General features: G+C 36.1%; 1 protein-coding gene across 1 annotated transcript in view; it reads left to right on the top strand.

Annotated features, from left to right (window-relative positions):
- Positions 1 to 23,311, top strand: part of SPON1 (spondin 1) — a 185,462-nt gene that overhangs the window by 151,527 nt on the left and 10,624 nt on the right. Inside the window, exons 7-8 of the mRNA XM_005531575.3 lie at positions 2,905 to 2,969; positions 22,809 to 23,010. Coding sequence (XP_005531632.1) covers positions 2,905 to 2,969; positions 22,809 to 23,010 — 267 coding nt within the window. The remainder of the gene's footprint in view (positions 1 to 2,904; positions 2,970 to 22,808; positions 23,011 to 23,311) is intronic.

Genomic DNA, 23,311 nt, shown 5'->3' with positions numbered 1-23,311 from the left:
ATTTCTTCCAAGACAAATACAAAATTGATGACAACTTGCAACATGCCACAGTGAAAAAAAAAATCCCAGTTCTCTTTTCCAGATTTTGGTGGGAATTTGAGACTTCGTTTACTTGAATTACTTTAATTAAAGCAAAACTTTAGGGATACGAAGAAAAGAGTAAAATGGGTACAAATGTAGGACAGCAAGCACTAAGAAAATGTTAATAAAATTATGTTTTTATTGTGTTAAGATAGAAGTGGTGTTTTTTGGCTCTACTGTGAAGTCTGTGCAGTTGGTTTATTCGAGGCACTTGGGTTACATCAATTGTTATTTGTTACTGATTTTTGGGTTTCTCTTCAGGCATTTCAAATCCTCTCAGCTTCTCCCATCTGCCAATAATTATAGCTGAAGACATTGGCCAGCAAATCCAAGCCCAGCACCTTTTCCATAGATTGCTCTCCATCCACAGATCGTTCCCAGGGCTGAGAATTCCTGGAGAACATCACTTTCCCCAGGCTGTTTAAATTTATCACGTTCATCCTCAGAAATGTGGGGTCACTGTTTTCTGGAGGAGCTCCCTGCAGGAGGCTGGAGAGGTGCAGGACAGTGGCCACACCTGGGGCAGGTGGGGCTGCCTTCCCCAAGCCAGAACTCACCAGAAACACTGGGAATGTGCAGGACAGAGACACCTGAATAATTAGAATGTCAGTAATGACTTAAATCAAGCTGTTTTTTAATCCTGTGTAATTGTCAAGGAGCTCCACGTATGAAAAATGTGTATTTTCGCTCCAGGCTCAACAGAACACCACATTCTGTAATTTTTAATTCATTTTTTTTTTTTAAATTTTAATTTTTTTTTCAATTATTTTTTAAAATTTTGGTTCAGAAGGTTTGCACTAATTGAATCTGAATTTCCACCTCCCTTAAAATTTCAGGGGTGTCTAAATGCACCATGCACTGTTCCTTACTCCCTTCCCTCTGCCCTTACTACTGAGCTGTTAGTCACTGCTCATCCGTTCTTGGTGTTCATTTTTAATTTGAATAGCACGTGTTGAAATGCTTTCAGACACGTCTGGGTTTGATACTAGTGACTTCATTGCTGCCTGCTATTAGATGTTCAGTGTATTATTTAATAAATGTGACCATCTGTGCTCATGGCAGACTTTTGTTGGGATGTAAAATGCACAGTTAATAACTCTGAATCCAAATCTCTTCTCGAGGCAAGTAAATGAAGATGGGAAGTTTTAGGATATTGAAACAAGGAAAATTAAAAATTAAGGAAAATTTCATTGTCAGGGACAGACAATGTCCTTTAACTTCAAACCTTTAACTTCATTCATTTAATCATATTTATTAATATTTTTAATAGTCTTAATATTCTTAATATTATTAATATTATTAATATTATTAATATTATTAATATTATTGATATTAATTCTTAATATTCTTGATATTAATTCTTAATATTCTTAATATTCTTAATAATTTTAATAATATTATTATTCTTAATAATATTTCCTTTTAAACCACTTTGAGTGCAAAGACGTCTCCCTACTTTTGAAAGTGTGGAGGTGAGAAGAGGGCTGCCCTGGATGAACCTGGATGTGGTGAATCCCTCCTGCATGGACCAGGAGAGGGTGTTGGGCTCACCCAGGGTGTGCCTGGCCCTGAAGGTCTGCCTGCTGCCATAGCTCTGCTCCTGCCATCACAAAATTCTCTTTTTTCTGCCCCTATCAGTAGTGTGGGAGCCTGGTAAAACATCTTTATACTCACTGGCCTTTGTAGGGTTGGATTTTCAGCTGTTTTGGCTCAGCACACTTCATGTAGTATAGGATTTTTCCAGACATCTGTATACAAATATGGATTTCCAAACAAGAGATTTTCCAATACAGATTTTCCAATAAAAGTGATTTCCAAAAAAAATGGCTTTTCCATCCACTCAGGCTAAGGGGGAGGTGATGTCACATTTATATTCCTGAGGCTGAAAGCCTCATGTGTCAGCAGAGAGGGCCCATCAGCTCTTAATGCTCTTGCTTTGGTAAAAATAGGGGCTGAGAGGATATTGAGGATGGTGGAAGCAAGCAGTGAAAGCTGTTTTCCTTGAGCTGGGGTGTGTATGGAGCTGTCAGAACTATTGGTACCAAGCAAGATATGGCACTGTTATCACTGAGCTGAAAGGTCAGCTCTGCTGGAAGTGCCAATTACTGGGAACAGATGAAGGGGGTTTCCTGGTCTAATTGGGAAATATTTTTAAAAGACAGTAGGAATCATGGTAGTGAGTTGTGAACTTTGTGTCCCTCTGGGAGAATTCCTGGTGTGGATTCCTAAGGGAGATGGGGAACACGCTTCTGGAGAAGTGTGATCCATGTCTTGTGGGCATCAGAGCCTTGTTAAGGTTCTCCTGCCTTTGTCCCCAGTTTATTGTAGCAGTATCAAGTTCAAAAGTGCCAAGGCAAGGATTACAGCAGGCTTTAGGAAATGATCTCTGTACACTGCTTTGTGGGCTTGCCACAGATGGCTGCTACATTTCACCCTGTGATTTCCACAGGCGTAAATGGAGAGCAAAGAGAACGTGGAGCCAGCGCAGTGCATCCACCACGGAGCCTTTACATCCTTCCAGACATAAAGATAATAAATAACACATAAATAACACATCACACATGCTCACAGGGTGTGCTGGGTTGCCTCTAGTTTTTATCTGTAGACCTGGCATGTATTAAGAGCGATTTTTCTGTCCTTGCTTGGTATCAAGCTGGTGAATTCCTGGTGGAAGCTTTCCCTCAGCTCCTGATGCCAAACCACCATCTGCAAACTGCTGCTGCTGTTTAAAGCTCCTAGTTCCAGGCTGATCTGGTGCTTTGTGCTTTGTTTCTGCTGTAAAACATATTGCTCTCATTGTAAAAATGTCCTTTGTCTCCACAGAGCGATGAGGTTCTGACAGTGATCAAGGCCAAGGCACAGTGGCCAGCCTGGCAACCTCTGAATGTGTAAGTAAGTAGGGAATTGTCTGTCTCAAGAGCTTTGTGTTGAGTAAAGAAACAACCTTAAAATTTGTTGGTAGATGAATTTGATGAGTTTTTAAACTCTTTTTTTTCCCTTCTTCTTCCTCCTTCTGGTGGTGTGTTTGTTTGGTTTGTCGTTTTGTTTTGTTTTCCCCACTTCTGCTTCTCTCTTTCTTTCCTCTTTAGGAAATCCTCAATTTTTCACACACTTTGGTTGGCTCAGTGTGGCAGCAGGACTGTCCCATGGAGTTTGTGCCATGAGCATAATTTGTCCCCCACATAAGCAGTGATCATCATATCACAGCAGTGGTCAATCCATGCCTTCTCAAATATGTTCTGCTGCTGTGCAGAGCATTGTACTTCTGCAGCAGCAGCATTTTTTGGTGTCCTGTCTCACACTCTGTGCCATGCACTGCTACAGCAAACCCTCACCCACCAACAAACTCTCAGAGGATTAATTAATTCATCCAAATGCCAATCTGAAACCCTCCATGCTGGCCTCCTGGTCCTGGTGGGGCTGTAAGACAACTGTGGTTGTTTCACCAAGTGAGACAGGAATCTGCTTCCCAAGATCCTGGATGGGTTCTCCAGCACCCAGCAGGAAAGGGGAGAAAACTCCTTTTTGAGGATGCTCCTGAATTTCCTGCTGGCCCCTCAGGGGAGGTGGCTCCTGGATAATTTATCAACACTTGGCCCCAGGTTCATACTCATTATCCATGCCCAAGTGAGTGAGACCTACAGGGAGTGCCTGAAGATGAGAACACAATAAAAAGGATCTTTTAAACAGTAAATTAATTTATTTTACATATACAGTAAATTAAATCCATGGAGAAGGAGGGCAGTTAGTTTACTACAAGACTGTATGGAAAAATATTCCTGTTTCCTGTTTCCTGGAAGCAGTCAGTGAAGCACAGTGTCTGATTTGGTCAGCTGCTTTTCAGAGAGTATGTGAAAGCTTGAAGGTTAACAGAAAAAAAAGCAACAACAAACCTGCAAAAGAGTTCAGTTTTCAGAAAACTTCCCCTACCCTAAAGGGGCTTAGAAACTCTTAAGCAGCTTAGGACTTAAGCTATTCACTTTATCCCTTTCCCCTCTGCAAAGGAAAAAATAAAAAAAAGAGGTTAGGAGGTGAACTCAGCTTAAATAGTGAAAAGATTCCTGATAGCTGATCCCTCTTTAATCTAGAAAAAAACCACAACCCAACAAACAAATGAAAAAAGAAAGCCAACACCAAAGTATCAAAGTCTGAAATCCCTCCTAGCATGGAAGCTAAGGAAATCCATGGCAAGGAAATGGTTTGGGAAAAGACTTTAGCACTGTGACTGACCTTGAGGGCAGCTTACCTGAGCATGAGATGGGTTTTCCTTCACTGGAATATATTTTAACCCTGAGAAAGGGTTGTAGGCTCTGCACAGGAGCTGCAGGTTGGGCTTTTCTGGCCCGTGTAATGCAAGAGTAATAAATAATAATAATAAAAACAATAATAATAAAAATAATAATAATAATAATAATAATAATAATAATAATAATAATAATAATAATATAATGAATGTAATAATAATAAATGATATATAATAGATAATAGTTAATAGGTAATAGATAATAGATAATGGGTAATAGAAAATAGATAATAGATAATAGATAATAAAAAATAAATAAATAATAAAAACAAATAATATATAATAAATAATAAACAATAAATAATAAATAATAAATAGTAGATCATAATAAATAATAAAAAATATATATTAGATAATAAATAATGAAAAATAAAAAATAAATAATAGATCATAATAAATAATAAAAAATATATATTAGATAATAAATAATAAAAATAAATAACAAATAATAAATAATAAATAATAAACAATAAATAATAAATAATAAATTATAAATAATAAATAATAAGTAATAAGATAATAAATAATAAATAATAATTAATAATCCCTTCTTTCTGGGCTGATCCTGGAAGTTCCCAGGATCTGGCAGTGCTTGCAGCTGTGGATAGCACTTTTCTCCTTGCTGCCCTCCTTCCACTCACTCCAGATTAAGGCTTTAAAATGGGAACTCTTTCATTGCTCTGCTCTGATGAGTCCTCAATGTGAAACCAGCCATTTATTTTCTCACTCCAGCTTCTGTCCTACCACAAGAGCCGTGTCTGATGTTTTTTATCAAAGCAAACAATGCCACTGGGACTGGCTGCTGTGGCTGCTGGGGAGGTTTTGGCACAGAGCAGCTTCGTGTTTTGCTCACAGGAAGATGGAGAGAGGATCTCCTGCTCCAAAGTCTCAATGCACCATCTCGAATATATCACATCACAAAAGTTAATGCCAATTAAAGTGTGTTGCCCCAGCCATGATTCCTAATTTGATAAAGCCCCAAGAAACTTGGCAAAAATCTGAGGGTGAGCAGCTTCAGATGTTCTGTATTCTTTCACAGATGTGCCTGCAAATATTTTTGCAACATCCTCCACGTGTTTTTACAGTCGATTTTTACCTTTTCTCTATGGCAGTTCTCACCTTTCAGTAACGTCAAAAAGAATAAATCTTGGTGTTTTTACTTCCAAATGCTCTGCAGGGGTTCCCCTAACCCTTCACTTTGTAGGTGGTGTTTGATTTTTGGCTTTTTTAACATTATTTTTTTTTATCTTATTTTGACACGGTGGCTTGCTTTTTGATTCCACTTAAAAATACAATCTAAGCTTCACAAGAAGACAAAATTTTCAATATCCTTTCACTGTGGTTAATTTCACATTTTCTATAGTGGGTTGTGCTTCTTGGACTTAAGAGCTGTGCAAGTATTGAATAATGACTCCTCAGGATAAACATTTTTTCCATTATTACACACAGCACAACCATCTTATTCATCAAGAATCGACTAAAAGTCATTAATATTTTAATTTTTGCATGATCCTTGGTTATGCAAATGGATGATGGGGTGTGGTAGTAGTACCAAAGTGGCATTTCAGTGTGCCATGATAAGCACAGCATAAAAACCCTCCCAAATGGTTTCACAACAATTAGAAAATGCATCGTAATATTTTCTTTTATGGGGGTTTGTGATGCCAAAAGTTGGAAAATTCAGCCTGCTCTCACTTCAAAGCTTCCCTCATGATTCCATGCCATCCACCATGTGGAGACAGCATCCTGCCAAACCTCCCTCTCTGTTTTTTGGGGACTCTCTTTGTCACTCTTTTCCATTTCTATTTTTAATTCCCACCACTCATCTCCATCACCCTTAATTCAGTTTCTTAATTCTTCAATTTCCAGCTTGCAGAAAGCCCTCCTGAGCTTTTCCCACACAGGAGACAGCTTTGGGTGATTTTTGTGGAGGTTTTATGGCTCCCTAAGTGAAGGAGCATCCCTGGTAGCATGAGAAGGATGAGTGCCAGACCGAGTAACAAAACATTTTGCTGTTGCTCATGTTTGAATCACCAAGTCCTGTGTCTGAAATTCTGACTTGAAAGAACTCACAGGGGGTGCATTCCTCCTTGAGCACACTGGTATCAGTCCCCAGCAAGCTGTCAAATCAAAGCAGTTTTTCTTATCTTTCTTGTATAAACAAGTGCACAGCTCATTGCTCCCCTTCCTCACAGCCATTTCTCAGGCAGAGTCAAATTTTATTTTCATACCCAGCTGCAAATCACTGGCCTTTGGCTGTATGGAGGATAAAATACATCAAAACCAGATAGTACCACTGCTATCCAAATCTGCATAGCTGGCACCTGTAAAATAAACATGCCATGACAGAAAAATGTGGGATAAAGAAGGCAAGACTTTTAAAGCTAATATGCATCAAATTCACTGGGAGAGAGCATCTTTTTTAAATTTTGCCTCAAATTCCCTTTCCCAAAATATATGCCTTTTTTTTTTGGCTGTACTTGTTATTCCTTCATTCCTTTTATTTCAAATCTGGGCATCACTATTGAGACACAGAAGGAGAAGTATTTGAATTGTAACTCTTGTGTCTAATCACTTTTTTATATTCCCTGTAAGCCAGGGAAGAACGTAGCCCTGTTCAAAACTGTGGAATCTGAAATTCCATGTACAGCCTACCACTGATAAATACAAACATGGATCCCACTCAGGATGGAAATTATTCTCCAGTACGTAAATGTTAAAGCTTAGTAGGTCAACCTATAGAAAACATATTTCAGTGTAAAAATTCAAGGTATTTTATCTTGCTAAACAGCATGGTGAGAGTCTCTGACATATAAAGAGGTTAGCTTTTATCAAGTGTACACAAGAATTTTCTTCTCACTTGATTCTGGTTTTTTTTTTAATGCAAAACCTCTTTTTCTTTCCAACCTTTTTGTTGCCTCAGTCCATTCTTGGTTACACCCAATGTACCTTGAAGTGAAAGGAGTTTTTTTTTTACTATCATTCTGAGCTATCTGAAGTTTAGAAAACTGTCCTTTCCTTCCTTATTGTCCCTCCTGTTTCCATTTCCATTTCTGTGGGTAATCATGGTCCTGTGGCTTCCCCTTGTGCCCACATCTGACTCTTTTCCTCAGCCATTTCAGCAACTCTTTTCCATTTTTTTCCACTTTCCTTTATTTTGATATTAGCTGAAAGAAAAGGAGGCCTAGTCCTTTATAATTCCAATGGATGGAAGTATTTAGTCCAAAGTTTATAGGTTAATACAGTTACCACATCATCCCTTAAAATTATCCCATTTTCATTTCAAGTCTTGCATCCCTGTGATCTCTTTTCTCTGACTACAAAGATTTTAGGGCTGTTTTTCCTGGCTTGCATGGAGGAGATCAGGAAATGGGAGAGCAGATTCCTGAGTGTGTTTTTTTAGCATTTTTATAGTTAATGTGACTTCAACTGTTCCAGAAATTAAAGAGTAATCTATAGAAAAGATGCTGGAAAAAAAAAAAAAAAGAAAAACATATTTGGGCTTTTGAGCTGCTTTGCTTCTCGCTTTACTTTTACTTTGCACACATTTTTAAATTTTGCTGGTTTTATTTCTTACTTCACTGGAATTTGCTGCTGGTCCTGTGCCCATAAAACTTTTCTTCCCTAAAACACTTAGATCCATGAGTGGTGTGTTGGATGTTGGATAGAGAATGTCCCAGATCAGAGCTGGAACTCCTCACTGTCTTCTGAAATTAAATATCTCCTTCTCCTCATCTTTGTTAATCAGCTCCATTTATTGTCCTGTAAACACCTCATTCAGTTCCTGAGGTGTTTAAATACTAAAATAGATATTAGTCACATTACATCTGTGTAAAAATACAACCAACAGCACCACATTCTGTTCCTGAATATATACAGAATATATAGAATATATAGAGCAGAAATTGCTCTATTTCCACCTTTTTCTTCCTTCTAAACTCTCTTTACAGCACTTAAAACAGAATGCTTGAATTAGGTAAATTTGAAAAGAAAACACTTAGATTTGTCTCCTTTTTTTGACTCTTATTTACTGAATTCAACTTAAAAATACACAAAGTTGCCATTCAACCAAAGATTTAAAGTAAATTGTAATTTATTTATGTCTAGTTGAAATTGATTTGCTATTACTCACTTCATTTTTCTCCACTGAAAATAGGAGAAAATTACAACATTTGCATAAAATTCAAAATAAATGGAGCGGTTCTTTAGAATCAAAGTTTCAAGTAGACATTTCTTTTTGTGATGTCCTAAAACATAAATATGTGATTTGAGGAATCTTTTTCAGATTTTCAGAAAATCTGATAGAATTCATTTTATTTCTTAGGCTTTAGGTAATTGATGTGAATATCTGTCTGTCTGCAGAATTAGAGAAATTAATTTACCAGTTCATCTATATGAATTATCTATTTCTCTCTAAGCTGCATATGTGGGTAAAATACAAGCATATAAAATACAAATAAAGCTGGCTTTTTTCTTTCAATAAGACCCATATTAAAAAAAAAAAAAAAATATTTGTAGGCTGAAATCAAAATCAGTACCTTGTTTTTCTACCTACATTTGGAGTGATTTGTTTTGGAGAGATTCATGTGGACACTGTTGGAGGAAAAAGAAACAGATGTACAGAGTGGATTTATGGCCTTGATCAGTGATTTTACTGCAGGGAAAAAAAAGATTCCTCTGTCTCCCTGTTTAATTGCTGCCTCAGATTTTGGTAAAAACCAAGCTGCTTATTCCCTTGCATCGTGTCTTAATTTTGAGAGAGTAATTTATTTATTTATAATTATGTATAATTATATATATATATTTAATATTAGACATGTGTTTATATAAGTTATATATAATATATATTATTATATATATTTATATTATATATCTAGATATCTAGATATAGATGATATAGATATAGATATAGATTAGATCTAGATATAGATGTAGATATAGATATAGATATAGATATAGATATAGATATAGATATAGATATATTAAATATAAATATAAATATAAATATAAATATAAATATAAATATAAATATAAATATAAATATAAATATAAATAATATAAATATAAATATATAAATAGAGATAGAGATAGAGATAGAGATAGAGATAGAGATAGAGATAGAGATATAGAGATATAGATAGATTAAATATAAATATAAATATATAAATATAGATAGAGATATAGATATAGATAGAGATAGAGATAGAGATAGAGATATGGATAGAGATATAGATATAGACATAGATAGATATAGATAGATAAAGATAGATATAGATAGAGATAGAGATATAGATAGATATATAGATATAGATAGATATAGATATAGATAGATATAGATATAGACATAGATACAGATATAGAGATATATATAATTATTTATATAATTATTTATATAATTATTTATTACCAATGCCAAGGCTCAGATAATTAAGCAGTTCATGCCAGTTACATCTTTTAAGGTGTGTCAGATAATGCTGATTTGTGCTGAAATGTACCTTGAGTGACCTCCCCACCAAGCTGCTTTCACGTTCTGCAGGGACAGGACACTTTTGGTGGGGCCAGAGGGATTTGTTCAGAGCCTGTGGTGTTTGTTTGGGTGTTTAGTGTCTTGTTAGGACTCTTGTGGCTGGGTTCTTTCTCCCCTTGGACTGAGATTGATGAGAGAGAGGCAGTTTGCTCTTGTTCAAACTTCATTGTTTATTCTCTTATCTACATTACATGGATACAGGGCACAAGGAGCTGAGTGCACTAAGACAGAAAGGTGCAAAATGGCCAACAAAGATCTTCTTCAAGGTCTTTTATATGTCTATTTACCCAATTAACAAATGCCAAGTAAATTATTTTCCTTAGTGACCCAATGACCCAACACCTGAGTGCTGCACTGCAGCATTCTCTATCCAATCACTCATTGCTACCCAAAAACCTCCAGGAGAAGAAGATGAAGAAGAAAGAAGAAGGACAAGAGACAGCACCCTAAATCCTCCACCTTGTCTTCTGTTCTCTAAACTGGTTTAAACTCCAAACTTTAACTTCTTTCACCCAGTGACATAAGAAACTTTCTAATTTACACACTTACATTTTCAGTTTCTCTACTTTAGCAGTTGTCTCCATGGTGCTGTGTGGAATTCAGAGCTTTCTTGGGTGCCAGAGTTAGATAAAGGTATATATCTTGCATTTCTGACCCCAACAGTTTAGGAGCTCCATGAATTCCAGACACTGAGTGTGTCAGTAGGACATGGAGCCACCCAAAGCTGCTGTGCCTCATTTTCTGCCTCAGTGTGGGGACACCAAACCCAGGCAGAAATTCTCCCTCTGTTTCCCCTGGAGCCAGATGTTTGCTGTCTCCCCCTCGGAATCCCAGGGGCAGGGATGAGTGCTGGTCTCTACTAAATTTTAATCAGCGTTGAGAGGGGAAGATTTAAGCCAATGCACCTTTCATGTCTGATAACAGAGAGGCTTTAGGTAAAAAACAGAGATGAAATACCCAGAGCCCTGCAGACTGGACACCTGGCAATGTCTGTAAGTTAATTCTGGGAATTAATCTCCCTAGAAGGTCTTATTAAGGATTGATAGAACTATTCACACCAAATTCCTCAGAGCTTGCAAACTAAAATTCATTGGAAAAAAAAAATTCCACCGGCTCCTATCCATCCCCTTAAAATACCTGAAACTGTGCCTTTATTTATTTTAAAATATTATGAAGTGGCAAAAGTTTGGTTTTGCATTGGGGGAGTAAATTCTGAGGTTGGTTGCTCGTTTTCAGTTGATGTAACCCTTGTCCTGTCCCATTAAGAGTGATGAAATTATTTCCTGGCTTGCAGAAATAAATCCCTGCCCATAAATCAGTGGTATTGGTATCAAAATGTAATCCATAAAAATGTACAACAGAAATGAGTTATTCAGTTGCTCAATTCACTGAGTCCTCAATCCATCCAGCTGAGATTAAAAGCAAACAACAAAAGCCCACATTTGACCATGAACACTTGAATTTGGGTTTAAATGGCATTCAGAGAGGCAAAATACAGATGAACTTCAATTAAGCTGCTGTAGTGGGCATTGTCTAAATTGTATTTGTTGTTGTCTCCAAAGGGATAAGAAAAGTTCATATCACAGTCCTTTAATCATCTCTGCACTGGATGTCATTAATATTTGGTTATACAAATTGATTTTAAACAATGATTAGAAAAATAAATCAGGCATGGGTAATTTTTTTCTTGTGTGACTAAGAGTCAACAGAGGTTTACATAAAAATAAGGAAGATTATTATTTATTATTCCTTCTTATATTCCTTATAATAAGGCTGTTTTTCATGCTACTTGTTAGACATTTTCTCCCAGGTGAATTCTGCATTAATCTGGTTTCAACTTCCATTATTCTTTTAAAATAGTAAAATAGTAAAATTCTTTTAAAATAGTAAAAAGCTGGTGCATTTTCTTGCCTTCCAAGTTTTTTCTATCCTTCCATAGCTGCATTTAACCCATTGAACACCTCATGGTGTGACCTGTGGTGCACAGTTATTTTTAACTAAATTTTATTTTAATATATAAAGTTATTTTTAATTAAAAAAAAGAGTGTTATCTCTTGTTGTAAAAGCAACAGCATCAGTCCCTAAAGTGGACAGCATGAACAGCTCAAAACGGAATAACTGATTTAAAAATAAAATATAAATATATAAAATATATAAATATATACAATATATAAATATATACATATATAAATATATACATATATAAATATATAAATATATAAATATATACATATATAAACATATAAAATAGAAATATATAAATATATTTATATATAAATATATAAATATATAAATATATAAATATATACATATATACATATATACATATATAAATATATAAATATATAAATATATAAATATATACATATATACATATATACATATATAAATATATAAATATATAAATATATAAATATATACATATATACATATATACATATATAAATATTTAAATATTTAAATATTTTAAATATATACATATATAAATATATAAATATAAAAAATATAAATATATAAAATATAAATATATAAATATATAAATATTTAAATGTATAAATATATAAAATATAAATATAAAAATATATAAATAGATAAATAGATAAATATTTAAATATATAAATATATACATATATACATATATATCAATATATAAAACATAAATATATATATTTAATATACATATAAAACATATAAAATGCCATTTGCACAAGTGCTAACAGCATGAACAACAAAAAACAAAATGAAAGGAGTGAGGAATGGCAAGGAGGAAGAGGCTGATGAATTGTCTGAGCTGCAAATTCATCCTCAGTGGCTCAACACTGTAACGAGTGGAATGAGGTTGGATTTGACACCTCACTAGATTGATGTTATCCTGAAAGAAAACACCTTTTTATTTCATTTATTATTTTTTCTGAAGGGTTATGATGGGCTTTTCTCTTGACAGATGAGTTGATTTAGATTTTGAGATGCTTGAAAGTATTTTTTTTTAAATTCCCCCAGTGGCTCTTTCCAATTCCAGCTACGCTGTTATAAGAATAAAAATGGTAATGTTGTATTTTAAGGGCCATATTTTCCCTTCAGCAGGCACTCTGGGAATATTTAAAAGAAGTTTTTGTATGTCTTCTTCAAACTTTAACCCCTACATGCTTTTGATTGAAATTTTCATGCCAAGCTGGAGGAAAATACAACGTTTGACTTGTGTTTAGAATGTTCTAATAGCTGTTTATCGATTGAGGTTTTGTGTTGCCATCCTTTGGAAAAATGACTCGACGATCAATGAGTTGAAAAACTCCTCCAAACCTGACGGAGTTTAACGAGTGCCCAGAAATCTCTGAGTTCCTGTGATTGCTTGGTAACCTCTGGTAGCTCATTATTCCTTCAGAAAATCACTTTCTCTGGGATGCCATGACTGGATGAGCACAAATTCTGCAGAGGCCACAGGGAAATCCAAAGAAACGCGGTGAGAACTAAATCAGGACGCGGAGCTCAGGCTGATGGGGGAGACATTGGAAGCTTTCAGGAATAAAAAGCAATTTTTAATGGTTAAAGTGAGCTGTTTTGGTGAAACTGCAGGAGGAAGTGGAGGGAAGCAGCACATGGGAATTGCCATTTGAACTCTATATCACAGCTGGCAGAATTACTCTTGCAAGACATAATCAAGACCTGAATTTATATAATACATAAACAGATGTAAATGTGAGAAAAACTTCATTCTTTATCACAATAATGATGTTTTCCTTACATCAATTACAAGTAAAAAAAGAAATAAATCTTGAAGCCCTGAAACTAAAAAAAAAAAAAACAAATAGATAAATTCAAGCTAATTTCCACAGAAACTAATTTCTTTAAAGTAAAAGCATTCACAGGAAATATAACAAAGGCATAAAGAAGACATTTATCAGAGGAAAAATACATTCTATAGGAAAGAAAAAAAAAGAAAAGTACTTCAACTAAAGTAAAAATGTTGTTCAGAGTTGTGTACTCAATTTTTGGGTGAGATCTTTTGTCAGCTGTGTGGCAAAAAAGCTTCCTCACCAGGTGTCATGTGATGATGAAAATGTTTTGTCTTTTAAAAAACTCAGGTCCCACAGTCAACTCCTCAGAAAGGAACAGGAGTTCAATCTTTAAAAAAAGAATATTTCTGGCTTTGGATTTTCAACAGATCTAGTTAGACACAAGCTTTGGAAGCAACAATGAATACTCCCAGAACTTTCTAGTCCTTCCCTGGTACCCGCTCCCACGAAAGGATGTGTCAGGAAAAAATGGAAATATGATGTTCTGGCAGCTCTGATCTTTCTAATATAACCTTTTATGAATGTGGATGTACAACTGGAGCATCAAAAGTCAGATTAACTTTAGTTGTTTCTTAATATAATTAAGATTTCCCGCAAAGGTTTCTGTTGTTTTCCCCCAGTTTCTGTTGTCCTACTGAGCAGTTATTTTTATTCTTGCCAGGCAACATTTTGTTTCAATGGTGCCACTATGGCCTGTGTCTTTATTTTTTATTCTATTTTATTTTATTATTTTATATTCTATTTTATTATTTTTATATTTTATTTATTATTAAATCTCTGGAGGGTCTTTTTCCCCCCCAGGAATCCCCATCTTGTCGTCTCCCACTGTCACATCGTGCTGCCTACCCTAAAATGGGGTAAGAGATCTGTCAATCCAGCTGGAAATTAAATTTCCTTCCCCAAAATGGTAGCAGTTTTCAAAGTTTGGAGGTTTTGTGGACAGGAATGAGGAGGCCAGACAGAGCCTCGTGTTTCTATGGTGACACAATGATGTGTCTGGCTCAGCTATTTTCTCCTTTTGTGATTTTATTGATAGCTGGGACTCGTCCAGTGGAGTTTAATATTTGCCAAAAATAGAATGCTAACCCCCAATCTAATCAGAGACAGTAATGCAGAAAGGACAATCCAATATAAAAACCACCAAAATACAGGGGAAAAGTCAGCTGTGAGTTTTGATAACGTGAATTAAAATACATGAATTTCTCTGGAGCTGTGAAATAGTTCTGAGTGCTCCAGCTCTGCATTTGGCCCATGGTTAAACTGTATTTTATGTCAGAAAATTTCCTGTGCTTCATCCTTCCTTCCTGCTGCATCTCATTCCTTCACCCTGTCCTGTCCTACAGGTGGTCCCCACCTGTCTGTGGAAGGTTTAGGTGTGTCCCTGAACCCCAGAGAGCTGATGCAGGAGAAGTTTTTGTTGGATGAACACATCATCCACCAGCAAACCTCATCAAAGCCCCTTCGTTTTAAAAGGCTCTGACATCAAAATGTTCTTTCATCTTGAAAAGAATAAATTCTATTTGTGTTTTTGGGGTTTATTTAAATATAATTTCTATTTTTTTCCCCCCACAAAGTAGACATATCTCTCACACCAAACCCAAAAATCTCAGGAGATATATCTCAGTGATAACACATTTTTTAAAAGTTCCTATAGAATAGCAGGCATTTTTATTTGAGACAGGGTGAGATTGGCCTTAAGTGTGTCTATATATTTGGATAATTAATGGAATATAAAATCTTTATTAATATGAATTCCCATTTTATTGATACTTCAGGAACTTAACAGGAATGAGTGAACCCAACAACATTCACTGCCCTCAAAACTTGTTTGCTCCATCTCAGTGTCTCCACAGAGCTCCATTTAAATGAGAAAATAACCCAGTCTCTTATTTTTTCCCAGACATCAGGACAAAACACTGCTGAGTTGAGTTTTAGCAGCTCAAGGTGACAAATTTCTGCCTCTCTTGGCATCTATTCCCATGCTACTGTGACCTGTTACCTGAATCCATGTCAGCTGAGTGCCATTTAGAGTTATATCCATTTATTAAGTGTTGGCTAAAAAAAAAAATAAATCCCAGAACTACATCACACTTACGAAAAAAAAGAATTGTCTTAAGTGGGCTGGGTAAGAGACCTAGGGAAACTTCATTGTCTGACAGATGGTCTGACACCCACGTTAAGAAATTCATAATCCAATCTCAAGGAAAGAAAAGTTCTAGGTAAGAACATATGTGTTTGTTGGGAAAGAAAAAAATTGTACCGATGATTTTTTGTAAGAGCAAGCACATATGGCAGCTCCATTTTCTGTCACCAACTACTTTCTACTTAAAATTCAAATGTCACTAGGCAAGGAAAAAGTAGAATATTAAACCATAGGAAAGATTTAGCTAAGAAGAATCCCTGCAAGAACTTTATTGTCCCATTGTTCATGGAAATTAATGGCCATTCAGTTAATCCAAACTTCCTCATCCCGTTCTGCAAACATCTCATCCCGTGCTTTTTTCTCATTCTCTACATGTTCCTCCCATTGGTAGTTACAGTTTTATGTCTATTTCCCAACCATCTGCTGTCTTTCCTTGAGCCAAAATAATTTCCCTTTGTGATTTGGTGAGTGATCACATCAGCATCATTTCCATGCAATTCCACGTGTCCTCGCTAATCCCTCCTCCCCACCCTGGTGTAAACACCCTCTGAGTATCTGGGGTGATTTCCCACTTCAATTTCTGGTGAGCACAACTCTCTTTGCAAAATTCCAAGCTGCTAATTGTTACCCCTTAGCATTTTGTTATTTGTGAAATGACAATTAAATGTTTGCTCCAGTTCCCGTCTCCAGCCACCCAAAGGCTGGATGGAGGGGGATGCTGGATAAACTGGAATGTTCATTTTATTAATTAAGGTGCTGGGAATCTTCAGAGGTTACACTGGGACTGGGGGAACGCAAAATGCAATTCCCATCTTAGGATATTTGCAAATTAAATGCTCTTGAGAAGTAGGACAGTATTACTTTAAAATTATTAAAATTAATTATTAAAATTATTTAAGGGATTTTGAAGGAGTATCCTCATTTTTTTAGGCATTCCAATCAATAGCCTCATGGAATCTTTTGGAGAAAAGAGATATTTGCTGCAATCTCATACTCAGAGTGAGTTAAATTGGTATCAAATGAGAGTTCATGGCATAAATGGGTCAGTGCTGTTGGTCTGGTGCTGCTAAAGGGGGAGGAGAGGATCAGAGCTCAGGCTGGGATGGTTGAAGAGCTGCTCTGCCCCTACTGCTTCTCAGGCCAAGCAGGGTTTGCAGAGCAGCCAGGTGAAAAAGGAGACAGAGACAGAGCAGCAGTGCTCTTACAACACCCCCTTGGAAATAAATACAGCTGTAATTACTCCAGGCAGACAATTTGTAGCCCCAAAGCTCCTGGGAAACGAAGAGAAATTTCCTGAATCCATCCAGTGACTCCTGAAACATGGCTCGATTGTAAATGCACAGTAAATAATCTAAGAAGGGGCACAAAGTTCTTCTGAACAATAGGAAATATTGCCAGCACCATAGCTACAACTTTTTTTCGTGACAAACTGCAAAGAACACCAAAAAATCTGCAGTTTCAGAAGCTGCAGTCCTAATTTGAGGTACCTGAGATTTTCTTTCAGTGTGGAAAACCTCTCACATTTGTTAATCACATCATCAAGGTATGCCCATCGATGAATCAAGGCGTTAAATCGAAGAGCTGATGTGTTAATGAAGAAATATCTCATTATTATCTGCAGCAGCAATCCAGGCATGCTTAGAGGACAATATGAGAACACCTGAAACGTGTGCACCAGGTCCCTTCCTTTCATCATGCTTTCTTAAAACACTCAGATTAATGATATTTTAGAGCAGCATTTGGTCTGATGAGTGGTTTAAATGCCAGAGGTGATGATATAATCCCCTAGTTCAGTATTTGGTGCCATATCCACCCCTTTTAACTGGTTATAGCAACATTCTCACTTTAAAAGCTGTCACACAGCAAGGTAAGAGGTTGTTATGTAGGGGGTTTCATAGTCCAAATGCTAAATCTATAAGAAGCTTTCTGGCTTTCTTCAGTCTTTCCCTATGAAATAAAATATCCAAACTCCTACTGTCACCTCCTCTGTTTTGGTGCTCAGAGAAACCAACAGCTTGGCATTAATGTGCTTTTCAACTTTTCAACTTTTCAACTTTTTGTATGGATGTCAATCAAATTTCATTGATTCAGTGCTCAGGTTATTTCAGTGCTCAGGTTATTTCAGTGCTCAGGTTATTTCAGTGCTCAGGTAGCTTTCCTTTCCCTGATCCTTTTGGGACATACACATCTTTAAATTATTCATTGGTTAAAGTGCTTAGCTGCCCTGTATTTAGTCAGAGTTAAAGATTCTCCCTCTCCTGAAATTCTGGGTTTATGTACAGATGTTGATCCCTGTGCATAAAACTTTGCTGTCCATGCAGGCATTTCCATCACTTGCTAAATGGTTTTCTCAGTAATGCATCATCTAAATGATGCCATCATAATAATTCCATCCAATTTCTTCTGTTTGCAGACTTCTAAGAGTATTTTCCATTCAGTTTGAAATCCTAATTCTCTTCCTTTCTTTTCTTAGAAGCTACTTCACTTTTCAGGGTGTTCTGACTTTAATGTGTATTCAGCAGAGGGGAGGTTGTGTGGGTGCTGCTGGTAGGAAGCTCAAGGGTGTGAAGTGTGTGTTCCATGCTCTCAGTGTTATTTGTATCAATAGCAAAAGGTTCCAAAGATGAGTAAACAGGAATGTTCATCCTGGAAATTGTAAATGTGGTGCAAGTCTCTAAAATAAGAAGGATGCTGCTTTTACTTACTAGAGGAAGAATGGAAAGTCCATTTAGTAGCTGTGAAAATATTCAGTTTAACACTTAATTAAAAATTTAATTCAGCTAAACACTTCATTAAAAAAAAAAAAAAAGTGTTTTCTGATCATCAGGACCCATGAGACAAAAGCAGTGGCAATGTGGACAGCAGAGATTTCAACCCCCTGCCTCTGATCAGACTTAGGATGCTTTCCCTGTTTCCACTTTTTGCTTCCCATTTGAAAAGGCTTCTGCATCATCCTGGGCACAAGTGAGATCAGATCCTGGTACACTCAAATAAAGCTAGGATCCAGACTCAAAGGATGGGGTTAGGGTGATTTTACCTTAACACAACTCTGTGAAAAAATTTGGAGAGGTGTAAGCTATTTCCACCAAACTTACTCTGCATAGAGTAATTCAGTCCATGGTATATATCAGGTTTTTTTTTCCCCTGCATAAATCTATAATACTTCCTGAATTAGAATTTAATTTTGAATGGGGGTAAAAATCTCAACCCTATAAATGGTCTTATTACCCAAAAAAAAAAAAAAGAATATATGCTAAGGCTGTCCTTTGCTTCTTCTTTTACTTGCTAATCATTTCTTTTACTTTGCTAATCAAATATTAAACCAAAAGTAACCACAAAGTTTGATTCTGCCGAATATTTTTTTTTTTTTGCTATTTTTATTCAGCAACTCTAAACAACCACCTTCCTTGTGTGTGCTCTCTTACCTTTCTGGTGGACCTCAGCAGAGCACAACAATATTGATTCAACACTCAAAAATGTGTCTTGCAGCAAGCTGAGTTTTCTGTTGGTTTGTCAAAGACTTCCTTGACCCCCACCCCCAGCAGTGATAGCAGCTAGCTTGTCACTTAGGGAGAAAACTTGTGAAGCAAAATCATGTTTGTGCTCTTTCAGCCTTAAAAGGGAAAAAAAAACCCCAAACAAATAAAGAAAAAGAAGAAACTGGTAAAAAGCCACTGTCCCAAACACCACAAAACACAAAAATAGGGAGGAAAAAAAAAGACCGTTTTCCTCCACTGCTCAGTACCTGGCATCCCTGTAGCTGGAGATCCTAAATGCTACCAAAAATGAAGCTGGCTGGAAAGAAAGGAAATGGGAAGCATTAGGATGCAGGATGCTGCATCCCACTCTGTGCTGTGAGACAGGAATTGCCAGCAGGCTGCTCAGTGGAAAAGTACAGCCTGCTTCAGCCAGGGAACCAGGGCTCCCCTGCCCCTGGGGCTCTCACCTGGCACTTTCCTAATGGGCAGGATTTGCTCTGCAACTCTCATTTCCCTCTGGTTTTATTTATTTTATTTATTTTTTATGTTATTTATTTATTTGTGCAGGGCAAGGAAAAGGGACACGTTTGTCTCCTGCAGAAAAGTCACAAATGATTTTCACTTCAGGCTTTCCTCTGGGCTCAACCAGACGTGCTCAACCTGTTGCAGAAGAATACTTCCTAAAATTTTTAAAGAGCAAAAAGATGATCCAAATTCCTATTTTATCCACAGTGTTGACAATATAAAAATGAAAAATGAAAAAGGTTGGGTTTAGGGTGTGCTGAATACATTTTTGTACTGGTTTCCTTCATGGAGATCCACAAAAGGGCATTTGAGGCAGATGTGTTGCTGAGGAAGAATTTAGGTTCCTGCCAGCTTCATAAATCTGTCATTCATGTGGATACTGGAAAGAGCTGAAATTTGTCAGATAATTAAAAATCTAACAAAACTCCCCAGAGTTTATTCTTGTATAAGCCCAGTCTGTGCCCATCCCTACAGCAGGGTAGAAGTTATGGGTGGTGCCTTTGATCTGTCCTGTTCCCCTGAATTACAGCAGCTCGGGAAGAACTCTGGATTTTGGATGCTGGGCAACATTAAACAACAAGTTCAACTTTGTATCCATACTCCTTACAAGCATTTGTCAAATTTGTGTGCATTTGACATTATTATTTCATATATATATATAATTTATTATTATATGATGTAATAATAATATTATAATAATATTATTATACTATATAAAAATGTCTGCAGAGGAGTGGAGGAAGGAAGAGAAGAGAACAGGTTTCCTGTTGCATGAATTTTTACATTTCTGTCTCATTTCAGGATAAAATACAGTAAAATGCCCATATTATCTATCTGCCCTAACAAAGGAGCAGAAGATAGGTGGTTTTTGGCAAACTGCTCTGAATTGGAAAATGATGTCAGGCCCAAGTTCATTGATATTTAACACATCCAAAGTCATGGAGGCAGAGTGACTGTCACACTGAAGTGCTCCTTAACAGGATTTCAACACTGATATTGTTATAATTTAAATAGAGCTATCATTTATTTAATTATAAATATATTTAAATTATAATATATAAAATATATTATATATATAAATATATAATTAAATATATTTAAATACACACATTTATTTATTATATTAATATAATGATGGATATTATGCTCTGCCATGTCCATATTAGACATATTTTCCATCTAAAGATCAGCTACACAAACACACATCTCTCTGTTAGTTTTACAGTGTATTTCTTACCCTGTTTGAAATATAGAATTCCTATAGGGAATTTGTAGAAACCCTTATAATGCAGTAAATCCTTCAGCTACTTGAAGTCAGTTAATAGGCTTTTAAAGACTAATCACAGCTCTGTGCTCGACAAATATATCAGGATACTGCATTCACTGAGGGAAGCTGATACCGTCATTCATTATTTTATGACTTCGCATTAGACAAACTGAAATCAGACTTCTATCTCTAATGAAAAAAAGAGTCATTTGCATTTCTTTCTGGGAAAGGCAGGATTAATGACATCAAATACTTAGCAACTCTTCTATTCAGAGTCTTTAATTCAATGTAAGATAATTTACACAGCAAGAAACAACTTCTAAAGGCTCTGCAACAGAAGTGGCAAGAACATTTTACACATTAACGAATCCTTCTTAACTTGCCTCTTAAAGGGGAAATAAACACGTTAACTTTTAGAAATCTTACTTTTGAAACTTGGTGATAACTCCTAAAAAAAATCATTGCCTTTGAGCTGTTCTGCTTTTTTTAATGTACTGAGAGTGCTTTGAGCCAGAAGAAAACCTCACAAATAAATACCACATTTTTATAAGCGTTTATAGGAAGAACAAACTCCTTATGACTACAGTAGAACAGTGTCTGTGCACTATTATGCATGCATGGGCTTTATTACTGGTTACCTAACTAAAATAGAAAGGACAAATAAGACTAAAAATGTCTGACATTTAAAATAAATGTGGTCTTTAGATGCTCTGAACCAGTGTATTTTGGCATAAATCTGAAAAGGAAAAAAACCAACAAATCCTTGACTTGACTCTATTAACCCAAGTCCCGTAGCTGAAGAAAATTTGCGTAGACATCAGAGCAGAATTTAGAACAGAATTACCAAAATAAGATCTTTAATAACTTTGCATTTGTTGTTGCTCACAAGAAAAACGCTATGAAAGCTTCCAGACTTCTCCAGTCAGGGCTGATTTTATTGCCATTTGCACAGGAATGTGGGAGCTGCTGTCAGCATGGAGAGCACAGGGTCACTCAGCAGATTCCTTCCCCAGGGAATGACAGAGGTGTTCCAAAAAAAATCTTGGCTGAACCCTCCAGGGCTGGCACTGACCACTCATCTCTCACTTACATGAGCATTAAAACTCCATTAATTAGTTCTTTTCTGCACTCACAGTAGCACTTCCAAGAATTTTTGGCATTGTTACCTTTTTTTTTTGGTGGGGGGGCTAAAAAGAAGCCCAGCAACCAATATATTATAAAAATTTTAACCCTAATTTTTACAAGTGTTTTGACAGATATTTTTATTATTATTATTATCCCATTAATGTATAAGCACACAGCTGCAGCTCTGTATTTGTACATCTCTATTAGAGTATTAATATATTACTATAAAGCATACATATATGTATATATTTAAAATATATATTATATATAAAATAGATTTTTATATATATATTTATATATTATAAATATTATATATATAGAATATTATATATATATTTATATAATATATAAAATATATATAAAATATAATTAAATATATATTTATATATATTTTAAAATATATTTTAAATATATTTAAATATATTTTTATATATATATATATATATATATATATATACTTTAAAGTGCAGAGAGCTCCTTGAATTTTGCTGGAGCTTTCTGGGTTCAATTCCCTCTGGCAGCGAGCCCGGCTCAGTTTTTCACACTCTTCCTCTGGATTTGCAGGAGAGCTGCTCCCTCTGCTGAGTTTTCCGTGGATCGCCACCGCCACCTGATGTCCTTCCTCACCATGCTGGGCCCCAGCCCCGACTGGAACGTGGGGCTCTCTGCAGAGGATCTTTGCACCAAGGACTGCGGCTGGGTCCAGAAAGTGGTGCAGGATTTGATCCCCTGGGATGCTGGCACCGACAGCGGCGTCACCTATGAGGTCAGGGCACTGCCTGTGGTTTATTCCCATATATCACGAAGCAGTGGAGTAGGAATGCAGTCTGATCCATGCACTACCCGTGGTTTATTCCCATATATCATGGAGCAGTGGAGTAGGAATGCAGTCTGATTCATGTACTACCCGTGGTTTATTCTGATATATCATGGAGCAGTGGAGTAGCAATGCAGTTTGATCCATGCACTACTCATAGTTTATTCCCATATATCACGGAGCAGTGGAGTAGGAATGCAGTTTGATCCATGCACTACTCATAGTTTAGTCCGATATATCATGGAGCAAT

Source organism: Pseudopodoces humilis, chromosome 7, assembly GCF_049639895.1.
Source record: "Pseudopodoces humilis isolate 2021_Gansu_Grassland_sample_001 chromosome 7, ASM4963989v1, whole genome shotgun sequence".
NCBI lineage: Eukaryota > Metazoa > Chordata > Aves > Passeriformes > Paridae > Pseudopodoces > Pseudopodoces humilis.
The sequence above is the reverse complement of the archived record's forward strand: the minus strand, read 5'-3'. Positions and strand labels throughout refer to the sequence as shown.